This window comes from Gavia stellata, chromosome Z, assembly GCF_030936135.1.
Source record: "Gavia stellata isolate bGavSte3 chromosome Z, bGavSte3.hap2, whole genome shotgun sequence".
Lineage (NCBI taxonomy): Eukaryota > Metazoa > Chordata > Aves > Gaviiformes > Gaviidae > Gavia > Gavia stellata.
This window is the reverse complement of record NC_082637.1, coordinates 70,316,188-70,332,024: the sequence shown is the minus strand read 5'-3', so window position 1 is coordinate 70,332,024 and position 15,837 is coordinate 70,316,188. Positions and strand designations below refer to the sequence as shown.

The following is a 15,837-nucleotide window of genomic DNA, read 5'->3' as shown; positions in this document are numbered from 1 at the left end:
GCCTTAAAATGTATGGTAGGGGCTCATTTGTTACCTCTGAAGCTGTGGCTGTTCTTTGGCTTCTGCAACTAGAAAAACAGTGCTAATATGGAGGGAAAAAAGATAGCCTTTGTTGCCTTTCTACTGTAGTCCTCGAGCAGAGCAGACTGCTTGTAAGCTGTATCTCTAAAGCAAATGATCCTTACTGGATAGTGTTTTCTAACCAATGGGAAGCAGCGGGAAGGTGAAGCATTAGTGGTCTCTTAGAAAGCTGTGTAGAGGGTATGTGGGTATTGTGCTCTTATCTTAACAGAGTGATGTATTTAGCATGATCATGGTGCTTTCTTAGCACATGTGGCACAGATGAAAAAATATGACAGGCTGAAAGGCACAAGACAGCAAAGAAAAAATACTGAAAGGGGGAGGAAAAAGGAAGTTAGAGACAGTTCTGTGTTCCTGTTGAAGGTAAGAGGCAACATTAGAGATCAGAAATAACAATTGCATAAAAATTGGGAGAAAACTATTTTACCTGACTGTACTGTGGTAAGATGCAAAGGATAGCAAGTGAAGAAGAATGCCAAGAGTGTAATACCATCCTTAATAGAAATCGTGTACCTTCTTGTACCTTAATACTGGCATAGTCAATCTTAAAAATTGGATATTATTTTTCCCTTGGAAACATCTATTTGCGTAAAGGAGGGAAGACCTTAAAACTCATTGGGCTCTTCTGATGGGAGTGAAAGTACTGATTCAGTCAGATCCAAAGTACTGATCACAGAATCACTAAGGCTGGAAAAGACCTGTAAGAACATCAAGTCCAACAATCAACTAACACCACCATGCCCATTAAACCGTGTCCTGCAATGCCTAATCCACATGTTCCTTGAACACCTCCAGGGATGGTGACTCCACCACTTCCCTGGGCAGCTTATTCCAGTGTCTCACCACTCTCTCAGTAAAGAAATTTTTCCTAATATCCAGCCTGAACCTCCCCTGGTGCAACTTGAGGCCATTTCCTCTTGTCCTGATCCAGTTTTTCAGTGTCTGAAATGAGGTTCTTCAGATTTGCTGCTTTTTTTTGTTCAGAATCTTGAATAAACATGGTACACGTTTATGAAACACCATAGTATTTTCTCTTTAAGTATAAAAGCTATATGAAACATACTGAAATATGAAGCAGTTACTATGTCAAGGTACTGTATGGGCCTTCATAAATTAATCTGAAGGCACTGGTCTCTTTCTACTGCATACGCAACCTGAATAGTGTAATTTTTGCAAGAAACTCCACTTACACTTTAAAGTAGCTTTTAAACTGAAAAATTTCATTCACTAGTATCTAGAAAACCACTTACAGATGAAATCTTTTTCTTTTTGGAAGGAATTAAAAATGACACCTTATTCTTCATGCAGTTAAACCTGAGGCACTTCCGACGAGGAAGGAGGAGGTCGGGTGCTGTTGTAGCACATACTGGATATGCCCCACATCAGCAAGATCCCCACGAAGTTCATAGGAACATCCCTCCTCATGCAAATGCACTTTGTCACTTCCATATTGCTGCCAGTATCAATCCAGCCACAGGTAAGAAGAGTGGTAAATCCTTCCTACAGGGTGAGCTGCAATTTCTCTTAGGTCTGTGTTGTCTCTGTAAGCTTAACTGGCTCATATGTATTTGTACGGTATTTACGTGATCATGCAAAATTACTAGCATGTTGGTTTCATTTAATGCATAAAAGCACCTTCTTAAGTAATTAAATTATTTGAATAAATTTCCTCTACAGTAATCCTGTCTTTCATTTTTGGTCATCTTTTAACTGAGATTCACAGTAGTCTGAGATGCAGAAGGCTACATATTTGTAGCTGGAGTTAAATTTACTTGGAGTTGTGTATGATATTGGGAGCACACTGAAAAATCAAAAATTTCCAAGCTTCTTAAAATGAGTACCTGACACTAAGTGTCTGAAGTAACTGCACATCCCTGTACTTTTGTTCTGTCTCTGAACAAAGCAAAACACGCCTTCATCTTGTGTTCTGTAAACTTTATTCTCTTGCACTCAAGCAATTTGTTAATAGGCATTAAGGAAAATCCCGTATAGTTGCTGATATTTCTGTCCTCCTAATTGTTTGTGTATGCTGAAAATGAATACATGTCTACTCATTGAAAAACTGAATAGCAATGCAATATTGAATGGCCTGTCATTAAGGCTGTATTGCTGTGATATGATTTCCTCTGTCTAGACTTAATGAGCAAACATAGTATGTAATCCTTTTTTTAAAATAGTTAAGTTCTGCCTTATAATATTTTTAAATTGTTTTTTTTGTTCCTACTGACCCTTGTTTGAAAGGCCAATTTTGACCTAAAGGTGTTTATGTTTAGCCCATATTTGTAGCTGTAGTCTTTGGTATGATTATAAAGAATTGTTGGTTTCCATTGCTGAGCTAAGCAAGCTGTAAACGCTTTCTCCTGCAAGATTAGAGTTATTCTTCACCTTTTTTAGTATTGGTTCATGTTTCTTTTAACAGATATGACAAGAATCACATCCAGCCTACCAAAAGGAAACTTTTTGAGTTTTGTGTTGTACCATTAATGCTGTCTTGTTTCTACAGTAAATGTCTCCAGTCATTACATATGTTACTACCCAGTGTCATAAAGGAAAATTTCCTGAAAGCTTCTTGGAGATTTGTAGTTCTCCTCTCTGCATTTCTGTATCTTCAAATTGCACAAGGAGCTAGCTAACCTTGTCATTGTGGCTAGCACGTGATCTTTCACTATCTTTTTTATATCTACTCTTAATGCATTTCTTTCCTTGTTTCTTTATACATAATAAGTAAACTTTAATTTCACTTTTAATAGTCTGCGCAAACTCACAGAATGGGAATAATTTATATTATTATTATATATAAAATATATTATTATATATTATATAGTGTATTATTATTTATATTATAAAAATTATTTTGGAAAAGAATGGTAAAATATTTTCCTAGGTGTCTAACACTTGTCTTCGTCATTTTTAATCTTGTATTCCTTCTATGTTATCTGTATTATCTATCTTGATACTGTCTTTTGGATCCCTTGGTCTTTAATGCAGTAGATTGGATGATAACAGGTGGTTCTTTAATGCAGAACCTCTGTTCGAAGTAACTTTCACATCTAAAATCTTAATTTGAAGAAATATCTGCTCTCTCTCACAGTCAAGTCCTTAAGTACCTCAGTCTAACCAGATTCTCTAGGTAGTCCTTTTAGTTTGCCCTTTTGAAATTAAATTTTATCTGAAAACCTGATTGTATTTTCTTTCATTTAATTTAAACGAAATTGGTTTATTGATCTCTCACTTGAAAATTTGCCCTTATTACAACATTTAGAGTACTTGATAAAAACTAAGGCCAAAGTAGCTTTATCTCTCATTCACTTCACTTCTTGAAGAAGAATAATGCTTCCATATAAAAGAATAAAAGTCATCTTAATTTTTATTGTATTTGTGTTCTGTTGCTAGTTTTGAAACTCATTTTCTTGTAGCAACTCATTCTCGTGTAGTTCTTGAGAACTTCTTTTATACTAAAGTGTTACTTAAACTGGTATTCAGCCTTGGTGGAGTTCAGTGAAAGAAATAAGCAGTGGTTGTTAGGACAAAATTATCTCTAGGCAAGTGCAGAAGAAGTTATTGAATCCAAAGACCTTAGAAGTTTTCTGGAAAGTGTGAATGTGATTTATGAAGCAAATAGAAATTCACTAAGGATTTTGTCCAGAGCTGAGCATCAGTTAGAAGTTGGTAGTTTTGAGGTAGGAGAATGGGGGAAAAAGTGATTTCTTTAGCGATCTTTTGACATATACTCAAAGCACGCAGATCTATAATTAATCTGAAAAGTCATCTTTCCAGTTCACCTTCTTACTCATGTTTACTGTAGTTTCGTCTTCCAAAGAGAGGTCAACAGAATTCTTCCCTCCAAGTTCTGTTTTTGCCAAATGTATTACGGTATTTTTGAGACTGGCATTAATTGGCCTTTTTAGGAATACAGGCTGTATTTCTTAAATACTCGGTGCTCTTCTTGCCCCTCTCTCCTGCTGCGTCCCCTCCCCGCAACAAAATTGCTGGTAGTCATGGTGGTCCTTTCTTCTATCTGTGTGCTCTCAGTTACCATTTTCTTAGGCTAGACTGGACGGTAAATAATTCAAAGCCATCACTGGCTTTAAAAAAAAAACAAATTGGAATAAAAAGTATTTTGTCTCCCAGGGCATGGAATTTAAGTAATGCTGCATAAGTAGGGAGCACAAGGAGATGAGAATATATATGGAGACTTCTACATGGCAATTAAATGCATGTTGTTGTGTGGACCATTTAAGAAAATTACAGTAAATCACCTAGCTGCTTTTTAGCCACACTTGATTTAGATTATATTACTTTGCAGCAGTCTGGTATTTGCTTCCATTACTTACTTCATGATTACTGCTTTATTTTTCACAGCCACCTGGGACACCAAGTAACATCATAGAGCAATGTAAAATAATAACAGAATCTATAGGAATCAGAAATCTTGGCTTTATGTGATAATGTTACAGAGTCACTGTACTAGTTTTTGATAGCATAAGATGTGTCACTTGTGGTCCTTGGTTACAGTGTATGCCTACCACAGCCTCCATTGTTGACTAAATGTTGGGAAATTATGCTTAAATTACTTGGTTCGTACCAAGCTGTAGTGGCAAAACACAAGATAAATTAAACTGTACAGACAGTGTTACGTCATGAAGATGTAACAGTGCAGGGCCACACTATAATCCTAATATAAGCATACCAAAGAGCCTCCCTGTGGAAAATGTCTTGTGGTAGCAGTCAAGCAATTTAATACTGAAAGTAGATGATGTTGGTGAAATGAATGACAAGTAGCAATACACTTAGTGTATTTTTTTTTCATGGTAGGGTTTCTGCTTAAAAAACATTTCTCTAAAATTGTTTTTTGACCAAACTACTTGGTTTTCAAAAATGTCAACATCTTTTCATGGTAGATATTCCTCTACTCCCTTCTATCACATCTCTGAGTCTCGGTGAAAATGAAGAAAAAAGTGGACCTTTTGTTGTGCACTGGCTAAACAATAAAGAACTTCATTTTACCTTATCCATGGAAGTATTTTTGCAACAACTTAAAAAGAGTTTTGAACATCATTCTTCTGAGACTAACACTGAGGAATCTAATAAAATGGATGGCAGATCAGAAGAAGGTAAAAGTCTTATCATAGACAAATGGCTTTCATTTTACAAAGTAATTTGTAATGTTCTTTCATGTGAAGTAAGTGGGAAGGTGGACATGTGGGCAAACTGACATGTAAGGATACAGACAGACTACAGTAGCATTTCTATGCATTTTCTTCCCTTACAGTGGAAGTATCTAAGTAACTTTTAAAAATCTGTGTCTAGAAATTCTGAATTTGTTTATGGTTGTTCCAGAGATTTTGAGTTATTTATGCTGAAAACTGTATTACTTGCTTAGGCTGACCTGGAGGCCTTTGCATGAAAGTGTGTTATTTTAACATGTTTAAGGAAGCAGGTGCAACCTTAGAATTAATCTTTTTTTAATATTCATATAAACTTAATTTTAATCGCTTTATTATATAACATAATATAGTAAATTCATTTGAATATATACAGTTTGGAGATGACTGCTTTTGTTCTGCCTGTGCAGGCAAAAATGTATACAAAATGGGGAAGACCAGAAGTATTTAAAATTACTTCGGTTTGTTAGTCATTGACTGAGGTCCACTAGAGGATTTCTGGTTAAAATTTTCATAATTTTAAGTTTATGCTTATATGAGTAGTTTATAAAATGCCTGAAAGATGCTCCAATGCCTGAATAACACTGCTTGCTATACTTTTGCTTTTGAATGTCTATATCTCTGTGTGTTCTAAAAGTTGATGAAGATGGAGATGAACAAAAAGGAAACCAAGAAAAGAAAGAACTGGGTGATGAGAAAACTACTCCAAATTCAAGCCTTGTTCCTTTATCTTCTGCTATTATTGATCATGAAATTGAAGTACTACTTTCTGAATGGAGTAAAAATGCTGACATGCTGTTCAGTATACATCCTATGGATGGTTCACTGCTGGTATGGCATGTGGACTGGCTAGATGAATACCAGCCTGGCATGTTTCGCCAGGTGCAGGTACTTTATTTTTTTCTGTATTATGCATTGTTATTCAGTGAGAAGTATGATGAGAAAGTAACTTTAGTACCTGTTCTTTCTTCCTTTCTTAAAACTCCAGGTGTCATTTGTCTCAAGAATTCCTGTTGCATTTCCGACGGGTGATGCAAACTCTCTTTGCAGAAGTATAGTGATGTATGCTTGTACCAAAAATGTTGACTTAGCTATTCAACAAGGCAAACAAAAACCTCCGGGCCTTACACGATCTTCATCTATGCTTATCTCTTCTGGACACAGTAAATCAACCAACAGTTTAAAACTAAGTATCTTCACACCCAATGTTATGATGATTTCCAAACATGCAGATGGGTCATTGAACCAGTGGCTAGTGAGTTTTGCTGAGGAATCTGCCTTTTCAACTGTACTCAGTATTTCACATAAATCCCGATATTGCGGTCACCGTTTTCATCTCAATGACTTGGCTTGCCACTCAGTATTACCGCTGCTGCTTACAACCTCACATCACAATGCTCTAATTTCACCAGATTTTGAGAATGCAAAACAGGCAAATGATTCTTTAAAGTCTCAGGAGTCACCAGTAAGACTTCAGAATAGAGGCAATGCAGATGTAACATCCCAGGATCCCAATGCAGTTTACAGTGAACTTATTCTTTGGCGAGTTGACCCTGTTGGACCTTTGTCCTTTTCTGGTGGAGTTTCTGAACTCGCTCGGATCAATTCTCTCCATGTTTCAGCTTTTTCTAATGTTGCATGGCTGCCCACACTTATACCCAGCTATTGCCTTGGTGAGTTTGATTTCCTGATTTGTGAAGTATTCTAGAATAAAAGTAATATATCCTAATAATGCTGTTAAATAGGTAATGTAGATATACTTGAATGCATTTGAAAAAATGTTAAGCATGGGACCTCTATTTCACAAATTTCCAAGCCGCTGGTTACTTGGAAATTGTTTGTTCCTACGCGAAGAATTACTGTGTTCTTTTGCCTTCTTTTATGTATTTGATATTTTAGGAGCTAATGCAGTAAAGTTGTTAGATGCTAGTGCATACTTCAGAGCATATTGAGCACTTAAAAGCAGAGGTAGATTTTGCTCTGGTTTGCAAATGGGATTCTCATTGCCTTTCACATATTCTGATTTGTTTGCTGAGCGCAGCATTAAACTTTGTAGTTCTTGCTTGTGAACAGAATAATGAGAGAATTTTTCTTTCTAACTTCAAAACTGCCTCATGCAAAAAAAAGGGAGCAGGTTGGTGTTTGAGTATTTGAGCACTTTGTGCCTTTTTATTTTTCAGGTGCATACTGTAATTCTCCAAGTGCCTGCTTTGTGGCTAGTGACGGACAGCATTTGAGATTATATCAAGCTGTAATAGATGCTAAGAAACTTTTGTGTGAGCTCTCCAGTCCAGAAATCTCTGTAAGTGAGAAGTTGTCTCAAGTTTTTGGTGATTGGAACTTAATTTAGTAGCACTAGTTTCAGACTTGTTGGTAACTGACAAAGCTGGTTGCTGAGGATTTCACATTGTAGCCATACTGCATTCCATTTAATCTCAAACTCTTCATCTTGAGGCAGGTCAATGTTTGGTTGGGAAATACCTCTGAAATGCTTGCATTACAAGGAGTAATAACAGAGCAACAAACCGCGTGTGCGTGTTGTCCATCTTAAGGAAAAGTTGAGATGACAATGCAGCTTGGGGAAAGGACAATAAACTGCTGAATGTGAGGCTTTCCAGATGAGAGATGCAAGTTCTAGTCACCTTTCAACCATTGAAACCAATGTGGCTCTTGATTAAACTGGGAACGTTACCTGTGTTCTTGGTGGATTGCAACCAGTGTATATTTAATGCTTTAGTTTACATTTGCTTAGTGATGTTGCACCTACCCAGCATGCTGTGCCACAGAAATACACAAAACTGAGTTAACAAGACCATCCCCGTGACTCTTTTTTAAACAGAAATATGTTGGTGAAGTTTTTAACATCATAAGTCAGCAATCTACGGCTCGCCCAGGATGTATCATTGAACTGGATGCTATCACAGAGCTTGTAAGACCTTTTTCTGTACTCATTTTATACCATAATTATCTTGTTTAAAAAGTGTTAATAATAAGGCTATACCTGTAGCTCTCCATCAGGTAAAGGTGAGGTATTTAAAGACTGATTCTGACATATACTTGCTTTTGGTTTCATAGTACCTATAAATGAAAAAAATGTGAGTAATGAAGGTGCATTTTCTTGAGAGTTCTTTCATTGATGTGTGTAACTTAACAACCAAGTTAAAAGCTCCCATGTTAAAGAGCCATCTTAAACAGTACACTCCATGATGTTCACTACTTGTGTGTTTCTACTTTCTTAGCATGGCAGGAAAACACAGTTATTCCATGTTTTTCAAGAAGACTTCATTTTAAATAACCAGGAGAAGGAAATACCTGAAAAGAACAACAATTTCTCAGACTCTGGTAAATAATTGTTTTTCATAGAACATTGAAGACAAAAGTATTATATTTTTCATTCCACAGAGGAAAAAGAACTTGTTATATAGCTTTTAGCATTTTAAGGTCAAATACCTTACTCTGTTATATACCAAAGAATAAAATCTCGCCTAATGAAACTCGTGGGTGTTTCACTTCCTTTAAGAGTAGTGCACAACCAAATTTGGATAAAGTAGCTTAAATCATGAGATACCCATCATGTACTGTATTAAACATTCCATTGCTGATACCTGTCTTACATAGAGGGAGAAAGGGTTTTAAATGTAGAGCTTGTAGCTGTAGGGTATGAAATAGACAAAACTTACCTGCATCCTTTCATGATGGATGTTCATCCTTTACATCTGCTAAATACTGCTCCTCAGGCCTTGTGTTGTATAATAAATGACAGGCCAAACAAATCCCTCAAAACACAACTATAAAATACGATACTATGAGTAGTGTGTGGATTTGTATGTCTTAGGGCAGATGTGAATTGCTCTGGAATAAATGATCAGTTTTCCTTTGTGGAGTGGGTCAGTGGTTATATTATATAAGCTTCTAGTTTTGGTTTTTTTTCTGTTCCAATGAAGTGATGTGGAAAAAAAGTGTCGGAGTAAAGTTTGTGATACCAAGTCATCTTCAGTAGTAAAGGGTATGCTGAATAAAAGGAAGCAAAGTTGTGGAACAGTGTCAAAATGTTGCATGTTAACTTGGTACACAAAATTTATTTTTTTGAGAAGAGGGAGACACATAGGGAGATACTACCTTAACTGTATATACATAGTGATCACTTCTGAATTAGCTGTTTCTAGTTGAGAAGGAGATTTGGAGTAATGGAGATAATCTATGAAAATGTCAACCCAGCTCTCAGTAGAGGTCAAAAACTGTAAATGGGATGTTGAAAATTGGGAAGAAAATAGAGAACAAAAAGAAGTGTTACTCTTCAGCATAAATTTGTTGTACATTTGTGTCTTAAGTATGATATACAGAAAAGACTTCAAAAGAAATATGGAAGCTATTTGATATTAGAAAAGGGGAACTGTATACATCTGTATGTGTTCTGAAGGTATATGTGGATTGGTGCCATATAAGAAATTGAGCTAAATGGACCATTTGAAAAACTGTAAATTAGAAGTGTATCATTCACATATATTCTAATTTGAAAGTATTTTCTAGTATTTTAAAGCTCTTTAGTTTTAAAAACAGCCACTATTTCCTCTTTAATAAATCATACAAGCATTTAGCTCATATTGTTTTTAAAAAAAGAATAAATTCACTTGCATTTTTCTACAGTACCATAAGCAACCCCATGTCAAACCCCAAGGGCAAATATAGGTTATTCTTAATCACGTTTTATGTGGATGCACACCTGAAGAAGGGTTGGGGGAGTCATGGAGCAAAGATGGCCACTAAACTAACTATTCCTTCTTGGTCCTAATGGGTTAATTTTGGTGCGAAGGAAAATGGCTGGGTGCACCCTCCAGAAATGGGCTTCTACTTGATAATACAACTCATGTTGTCTTTTCTTGAGGTGAAACTGTAGCAAATAATTTCTTAGGAAGAAGCATTGTACCTCTTGTGCATTCCAGACTATCTAGTCGGTTTGGCTCGGCTGTGATGGATGAGCCTATCCACTAGATTAGGCTATGACTTTCCCAACAGCTTTTGCAACATGGCATTTGCTCTCTAGATGTAACTTGTACACTTTTTATACATTAAAGGCCAAAGCTCTGTCTAGCTCACTGTCTTAACTGTTACAGTTGCCAGTAACAGATATCTAAGAAACTGCAAGAGACAAGCATGTAAAAGACAAAGGTGTAGAGCTGAGAGTACATTCTGGGATTTAACTTTAAACACAGCAAATTCAGGCAAATATTTTGTCTGCTCTATAAGAAAACAATGACGGTTTTTCATGCATGTACCTATGATTGTAATGGTTATTGCTTGTGATAAAATGCTGAGGAAACTAATATAACAGTTGGATGCAGTCAGACCATTGCATTTCAGTATTAGGCCGCAATAGCTTAATATGATTATTTGCTAGCCAGCAGAATTTAGTTCTGCTTTCAGGTGAATAACCTCTCAGATCTTCCTGTTCTGAATTTCACCAGGAAACCAACAGAATGGATTCTCTGAAAAATTCTACTTAATAGTAATAGAGTATACTCAAAACCATTCATTACTACATATGTGGCATTTACATTTGAAGTCAGTTCCTGTCTCAGTAGGTAAGCCCTCTTTCTTGTAGTTTTCTGTTTAAAAAAAGAAGTCACTATCATGTAAATATGTCTGCTATTCAGCATATTCTAAATTGTATTTCAGCTTTTTGAGAAGAATCCATGATTCTTCCATTACAAGCTTTCATCGCAACCCATTCTTTCTTGATTACTTCTTAATGTTCAGAATGCTGAAGCTTTTGAGTTCAGCCTAAGCCCAAAGTTTGGTATTTTTTGTTCATTCTAAGGGTGAATATATTTGTCTGGTTTTAATACAGCTTAACAGTTCAGATGTTTTGCTTCTCAGAAGTTTTTGTTCTGCAATTTTGAGTTTACATCTAAGTTCTATATTGGACCTAAATGTCAGAGATACAATTACAATTATGAATAATTCTAAAGTTCTGAAATCTGCTGGTTCTTTTTCAGACTACCAAACTACCACGAAAACTACAAAACTTTTTAAGTAAGCTAAGATATACTTCAGTAGTTTTCTGTTAACATTTGAAGATTTTAGGAAAACAAAGCTGGCATTCGCTACATACCAGAGGAATCTGTTATAATGCATGTTTCTGTCATTTAAACCAAATTGGTATTTGTCCTAGCGTTGCTTTCAAAGGCAGAATTTCTTCAGTTATTTTAAGTATTATTGCAATGAGTTTATAAGTTGGTGAGGAGACTAAAGATCCAAATTTTCTTATCTACTTATATGATGAGGACATTACAGAGAAGGCTTTTCAATCAACCTATTGACAATCTTCATGTTCCAAATCCATCAAATTCATACTTCAAGTGTTGAGTTTTATTTAAAAAAAAGAGTAATGAAGCATTCATATCACATAATCTCAGAGATCCCACATTTTAAGCAAATATTAATAAAACTTTTTTGAAGAATGCCTTTCCCCAATTTTTAAGGTAAGACAGAGAGGTCTTATTTAATTTTCTTTAGCTGCAGGTATTTTGTGCTTCATGAAGTGTTAATTTCTGTGGATAACCACATACATACCTCTTTCATCTGCAGTTGTTTTGTTTCTGGTTACAGTTTGATTGTTTTAAGTCTGGAGAGTTTAAAGCTATAACTTCTCAGCAGTTCTAGAATTTCAGAAGTATTTAATCTGAGCTGTACTAGTATTTATCTTTAAATCTGAATTTCGGAACACGTTCCATTAAAATGAAAGTAAATTTTTAAGTCATGTTGTATCGGTCTTTTTGGAACTTTTGAGATGAGTAAAATTACTTCTTAGGCTAAAAGAAATAATAGACTTTTTAAAATTAACAATACAAACTTTTTTAGATGAAAAGATAGATTCAAATATACCTGAAGCAGCAACACAAACGGAAGAATTGTATTCTTCACCAGATCCAGAGAAGATCCAATCACCTTTCACTCAGAAGTATCAGGCCTGTAGAGCAAACCTTCAGAGCACCAGCTGGCTTACTCTCTCTTCCAAAATGGTGTATAGTCAAGAGCTGAACTTGCCAGAAGGAGTAGAGATAATAAGTGTAAAGCCATCAGCAGGTTTGTAATTTTTTTTAAAGAATAAAGTAAAGAATCCTTGCCTTCCTGACTTTGTTCTTAAAATAGAAACAAAGTAACAGTAAGTTTGATATTTGTTGTTAAAATTAAAATGCCTATATGTTGATCCAAAAGGTTTGCTAAAACTTGCTCCCCTGACTTTATATCTCAATCCTGGAACTAATATAAAAATAAAGTTTTTATTTAAGGTATAATGTTTATTGAATTCCAGATTCTTGCAATAAAAGGAATTATAGAAACACAAATTTGGTTTTGCAGTCATTCATGATGTTTTTTGTAGGATCTATACTTAAAATTTAATGCTTCCATCAGTAGTTTTCTAAAAATATTTTATAAAGTTTCTTAGATTTCTGAATGGGAAATGTTTGTTTGATGGGAGAGATGATAGATATTAATATTCAGGTTTAAATCATATAATTCGATTACTCTAGAGCTTGAAATGGAAACTAAGGGTAAAATGGTTTAATAGTATTTTTGTCATGTTGTCACCTTTGTGAAGCCCTGCAAACAGACCTCTTTGTGAGGAAGTGCTAATATTTTTTTGTTTCAGAATAATAACATGATAACTCAATAGAAAGGCCTTTACTTTTTTGCTTGCTTTTTCATATTTCCCCCAGTAAAAGTGTATTCTATTTAATTTTAGGACATCTGAGTTCTTCTTCCATATATCCTGTTTGTCGTGCACCGTATCTGCTGGCTACTTCATGCTCTGATGGAAAAGTTCGATTCTGGAGGTGCAGAGTTACCACTGAATCATCAGCATCTTCCATGCCAGAATATAGTGGACATAGTAGCGTTACATATGTATGGGAAGAATGGCCATTACTGATTGAGGATGGACTTCTTAGTAGTAGTGCTATTAATGTTCCAGGAAGGCCAGCTGAAGTTAGCTGTGCACACACAAACAGATTAGCAGTAGCATACAAGCAGGTAGCATCTAAAAATAGTCATCTTTCTCAAGATTTTATAATGCATGTTAGCATTTTTGAATGTGAATCTACAGGGGGTTCTTCCTGGATTCTAGAACAGACTCTTCATTTAGATGAGATAGGCACCATGTTAGACTCTGGTGTTAGTATTGATAGTAATTTAGTGGCATATAATCGACAAGACATTTCGCTGTCTCATGGTGGGAATATTATGCCCAGCACTAAGCACTTGGTACACTTAGATTGGATGTCTAGGGAAGATGGTTCACATATTCTAACAGTGGGAATTGGATCAAAACTTTATATGTTTGGTCAGCTGTCTGGGAAAATGCAAGAACAAAATGGTAAGGAGATTGTAGCAATCTCCCATAGTGGCAGTACAAAGGCTACAACCGTTTCTAGGTTTGTTCTGCTGCGTTGTGTTGACTTGGTTTCATCTGTAGAAGGGTCACCTCCTTTTCCAGTCTCCTTGTCTTGGGTGCGTGATGGCATTCTTGTAGTTGGAATGGATTGTGAAATGCATGTTTATTCCCAGTGGCAATCTCCTTCCAAGCAGCAACTAGTTAGTACAGATTCCTACGGTGGAAGTACGCCGTGTATAACTAGCTTAATGAAACAAAGCCAGTCAGCCGCCTCAGGTCTGCATCCACCAAAGCGAACCTTGACCAGATCTATGGCCAGCCTTGCACAGAAACTTAGTGGGAAAAGGTCTGCCTGTGATCTGTCTATGGAAATGGAAGATTCTGGTCTTTTTGAGGCAGCTCATGCATTATCTCCCACTTTACCTCAGTACCATCCGTATCAACTGTTGGAACTCATGGATCTTGGTAAAGTACGTAGAGCAAAAGCCATTCTGTCCCATCTGGTGAAGTGCATTGCTGGAGAAGTTGTTGCTATAAATGAATCTGAACCTAATCATGATAAGAAGCTCCGATCTCTGACCATCAGTGCTAGTGGAAGTACTGCAAGAGATCCCAAAACATTCAGCAAAACTGAGACAACAGACTATATTGAAATAGACTCTGTTCCACCATTGCCTTTGTATGCTCTGCTTGCTGCGGATGATGATTCATCTCATTCCTGTTCAGAGAAGTCTAATAATCAAAATAGTCAAAATAAAAAAGATATGCCCAATGACAATTACGAAGATCTCTTCCAAAATGCTGTTATAAGTACAGATGAACTTGTTACATTTGATGCAGAAGACGACAGTTTGAAACCAAAAGTCATCGATCTTTCTCAGTATAGCCCAACTTACTTTGGACCAGAGCATGCTCAAGTCCTTTCTCGTCATTTGCTTCATTCAAGCTTGCCAGGTCTGACTAGAATGGAGCAAATGTCATTGATGGCCTTGGCAGATACAATTGCTACTACCAGTACTGACATTGGAGAAAGTAGAGACAGAAATCAGGGTAAGCTGTCTCTTCCAAGTTAAATGTACTACTGTGCCTCACAACTTCTTTTAAATTTTCCTATTTTGGAATATTTTTGTGGCTTATGAAAGCATGTCGTAGTTTTGTTTCATAGTCTAGCCTGTATTATTTCCTGTGTCATCACAGTATTTACTGTTTAACTAAAGTTTCAAGACTTCAAACTTTCAGAAAATCAAATCTTGTATTGCTAACTGTTAATGCCAGTATTAGTCCATCAGTCCACATACCATAACTGTTTCTAATTCACTTTTGAAGAGACAACTTTCTTAATGGCCGATGTTTGTTGCAGTATGTAGAGAAATTGAGAAATAACTTTATGGAATTCTTTTATATAACACTTTTTCTGTTTCTTGCATTAAGAACAAATAACTTCAGAACTTTTTATATTTGAAATTTTCCTCTCTCCCTTTCCTCGAACGGAAGAATTATGAATTAAGCTATTATATTTATGAATTTAAAGGATTAGTAATCACGGAATTGTAAAGTATTTCTTCTATTAAGACATGCAATAGCTACTTTTGGTAGTTTCTCTAAAGTGTGTGTAAAAAATATTTAATTTCAGGTGGAGAAACTCTTGATGAGTGTGGTTTAAAATTTTTATTGGCTGTTAGGCTTCACACATTTTTAACAACTTCACTGCCTCCTGTACATCGAGCTCAACTACTTCACCAAGGTAACTGATGTGTTTTCTTAGATGAGCTGCATTTTAGTGATGTAGCTGTACCTATGATAGCTGTGCTATTGGCATGCCTCTGCAGAACTAATGAGTTATTTTGTTGTTTGGTTTTTTAAAAATTGTTCAATATGAATGTATGCCAGAGCAGGAAATGTCTTTTTTATTTTAGGTAGAGGTCTTGGAACTGAAGCGATTTTTTTCTAACAATTTTTTAGTTTTAATTTTTTTTCTATTTCCCCAAAAGAGCTGGCTTTTCTGTACTTCTAGTACCATGTTGTTCCAATAACCTTCTGCAGGAATAATGCAGTAGAAAATAGAGCACGTGTTTACTTTTTTAATACATATTTGGAAAAAATCTTACAGTCTACTCAGACTTTAAATGTTTTTTCATATGCTTACTGTAATTATCCAATGAACTATTTCAAGTAGTTTTCTTTGGTATAGATTTA

The 15,837-nt window shown here is 35.7% G+C and overlaps 1 protein-coding gene across 5 annotated transcripts in view; it reads left to right on the top strand.

Moving 5' to 3' along the window:
* The window catches only part of DMXL1 (Dmx like 1), an 82,360-nt gene that overhangs the window by 27,819 nt on the left and 38,704 nt on the right, over nt 1-15,837 (top strand). For 3 of the 5 annotated variants that reach the window (XM_059834061.1, XM_059834060.1, XM_059834059.1), the window contains exons 10-20: nt 1,390-1,558; nt 4,983-5,195; nt 5,884-6,134; nt 6,235-6,919; nt 7,427-7,548; nt 8,086-8,175; nt 8,486-8,588; nt 10,712-10,828; nt 12,108-12,332; nt 12,994-14,691; nt 15,275-15,385. In XM_059834061.1, the coding sequence (XP_059690044.1) occupies nt 1,390-1,558; nt 4,983-5,195; nt 5,884-6,134; nt 6,235-6,919; nt 7,427-7,548; nt 8,086-8,175; nt 8,486-8,588; nt 10,712-10,828; nt 12,108-12,332; nt 12,994-14,691; nt 15,275-15,385 (3,784 nt within the window). The remainder of the gene's footprint in view (nt 1-1,389; nt 1,559-4,982; nt 5,196-5,883; nt 6,135-6,234; nt 6,920-7,426; nt 7,549-8,085; nt 8,176-8,485; nt 8,589-10,711; nt 10,829-12,107; nt 12,333-12,993; nt 14,692-15,274; nt 15,386-15,837) is intronic. The other 2 variants (XM_059834063.1, XM_059834064.1) reach the window with 2 other exon arrangements.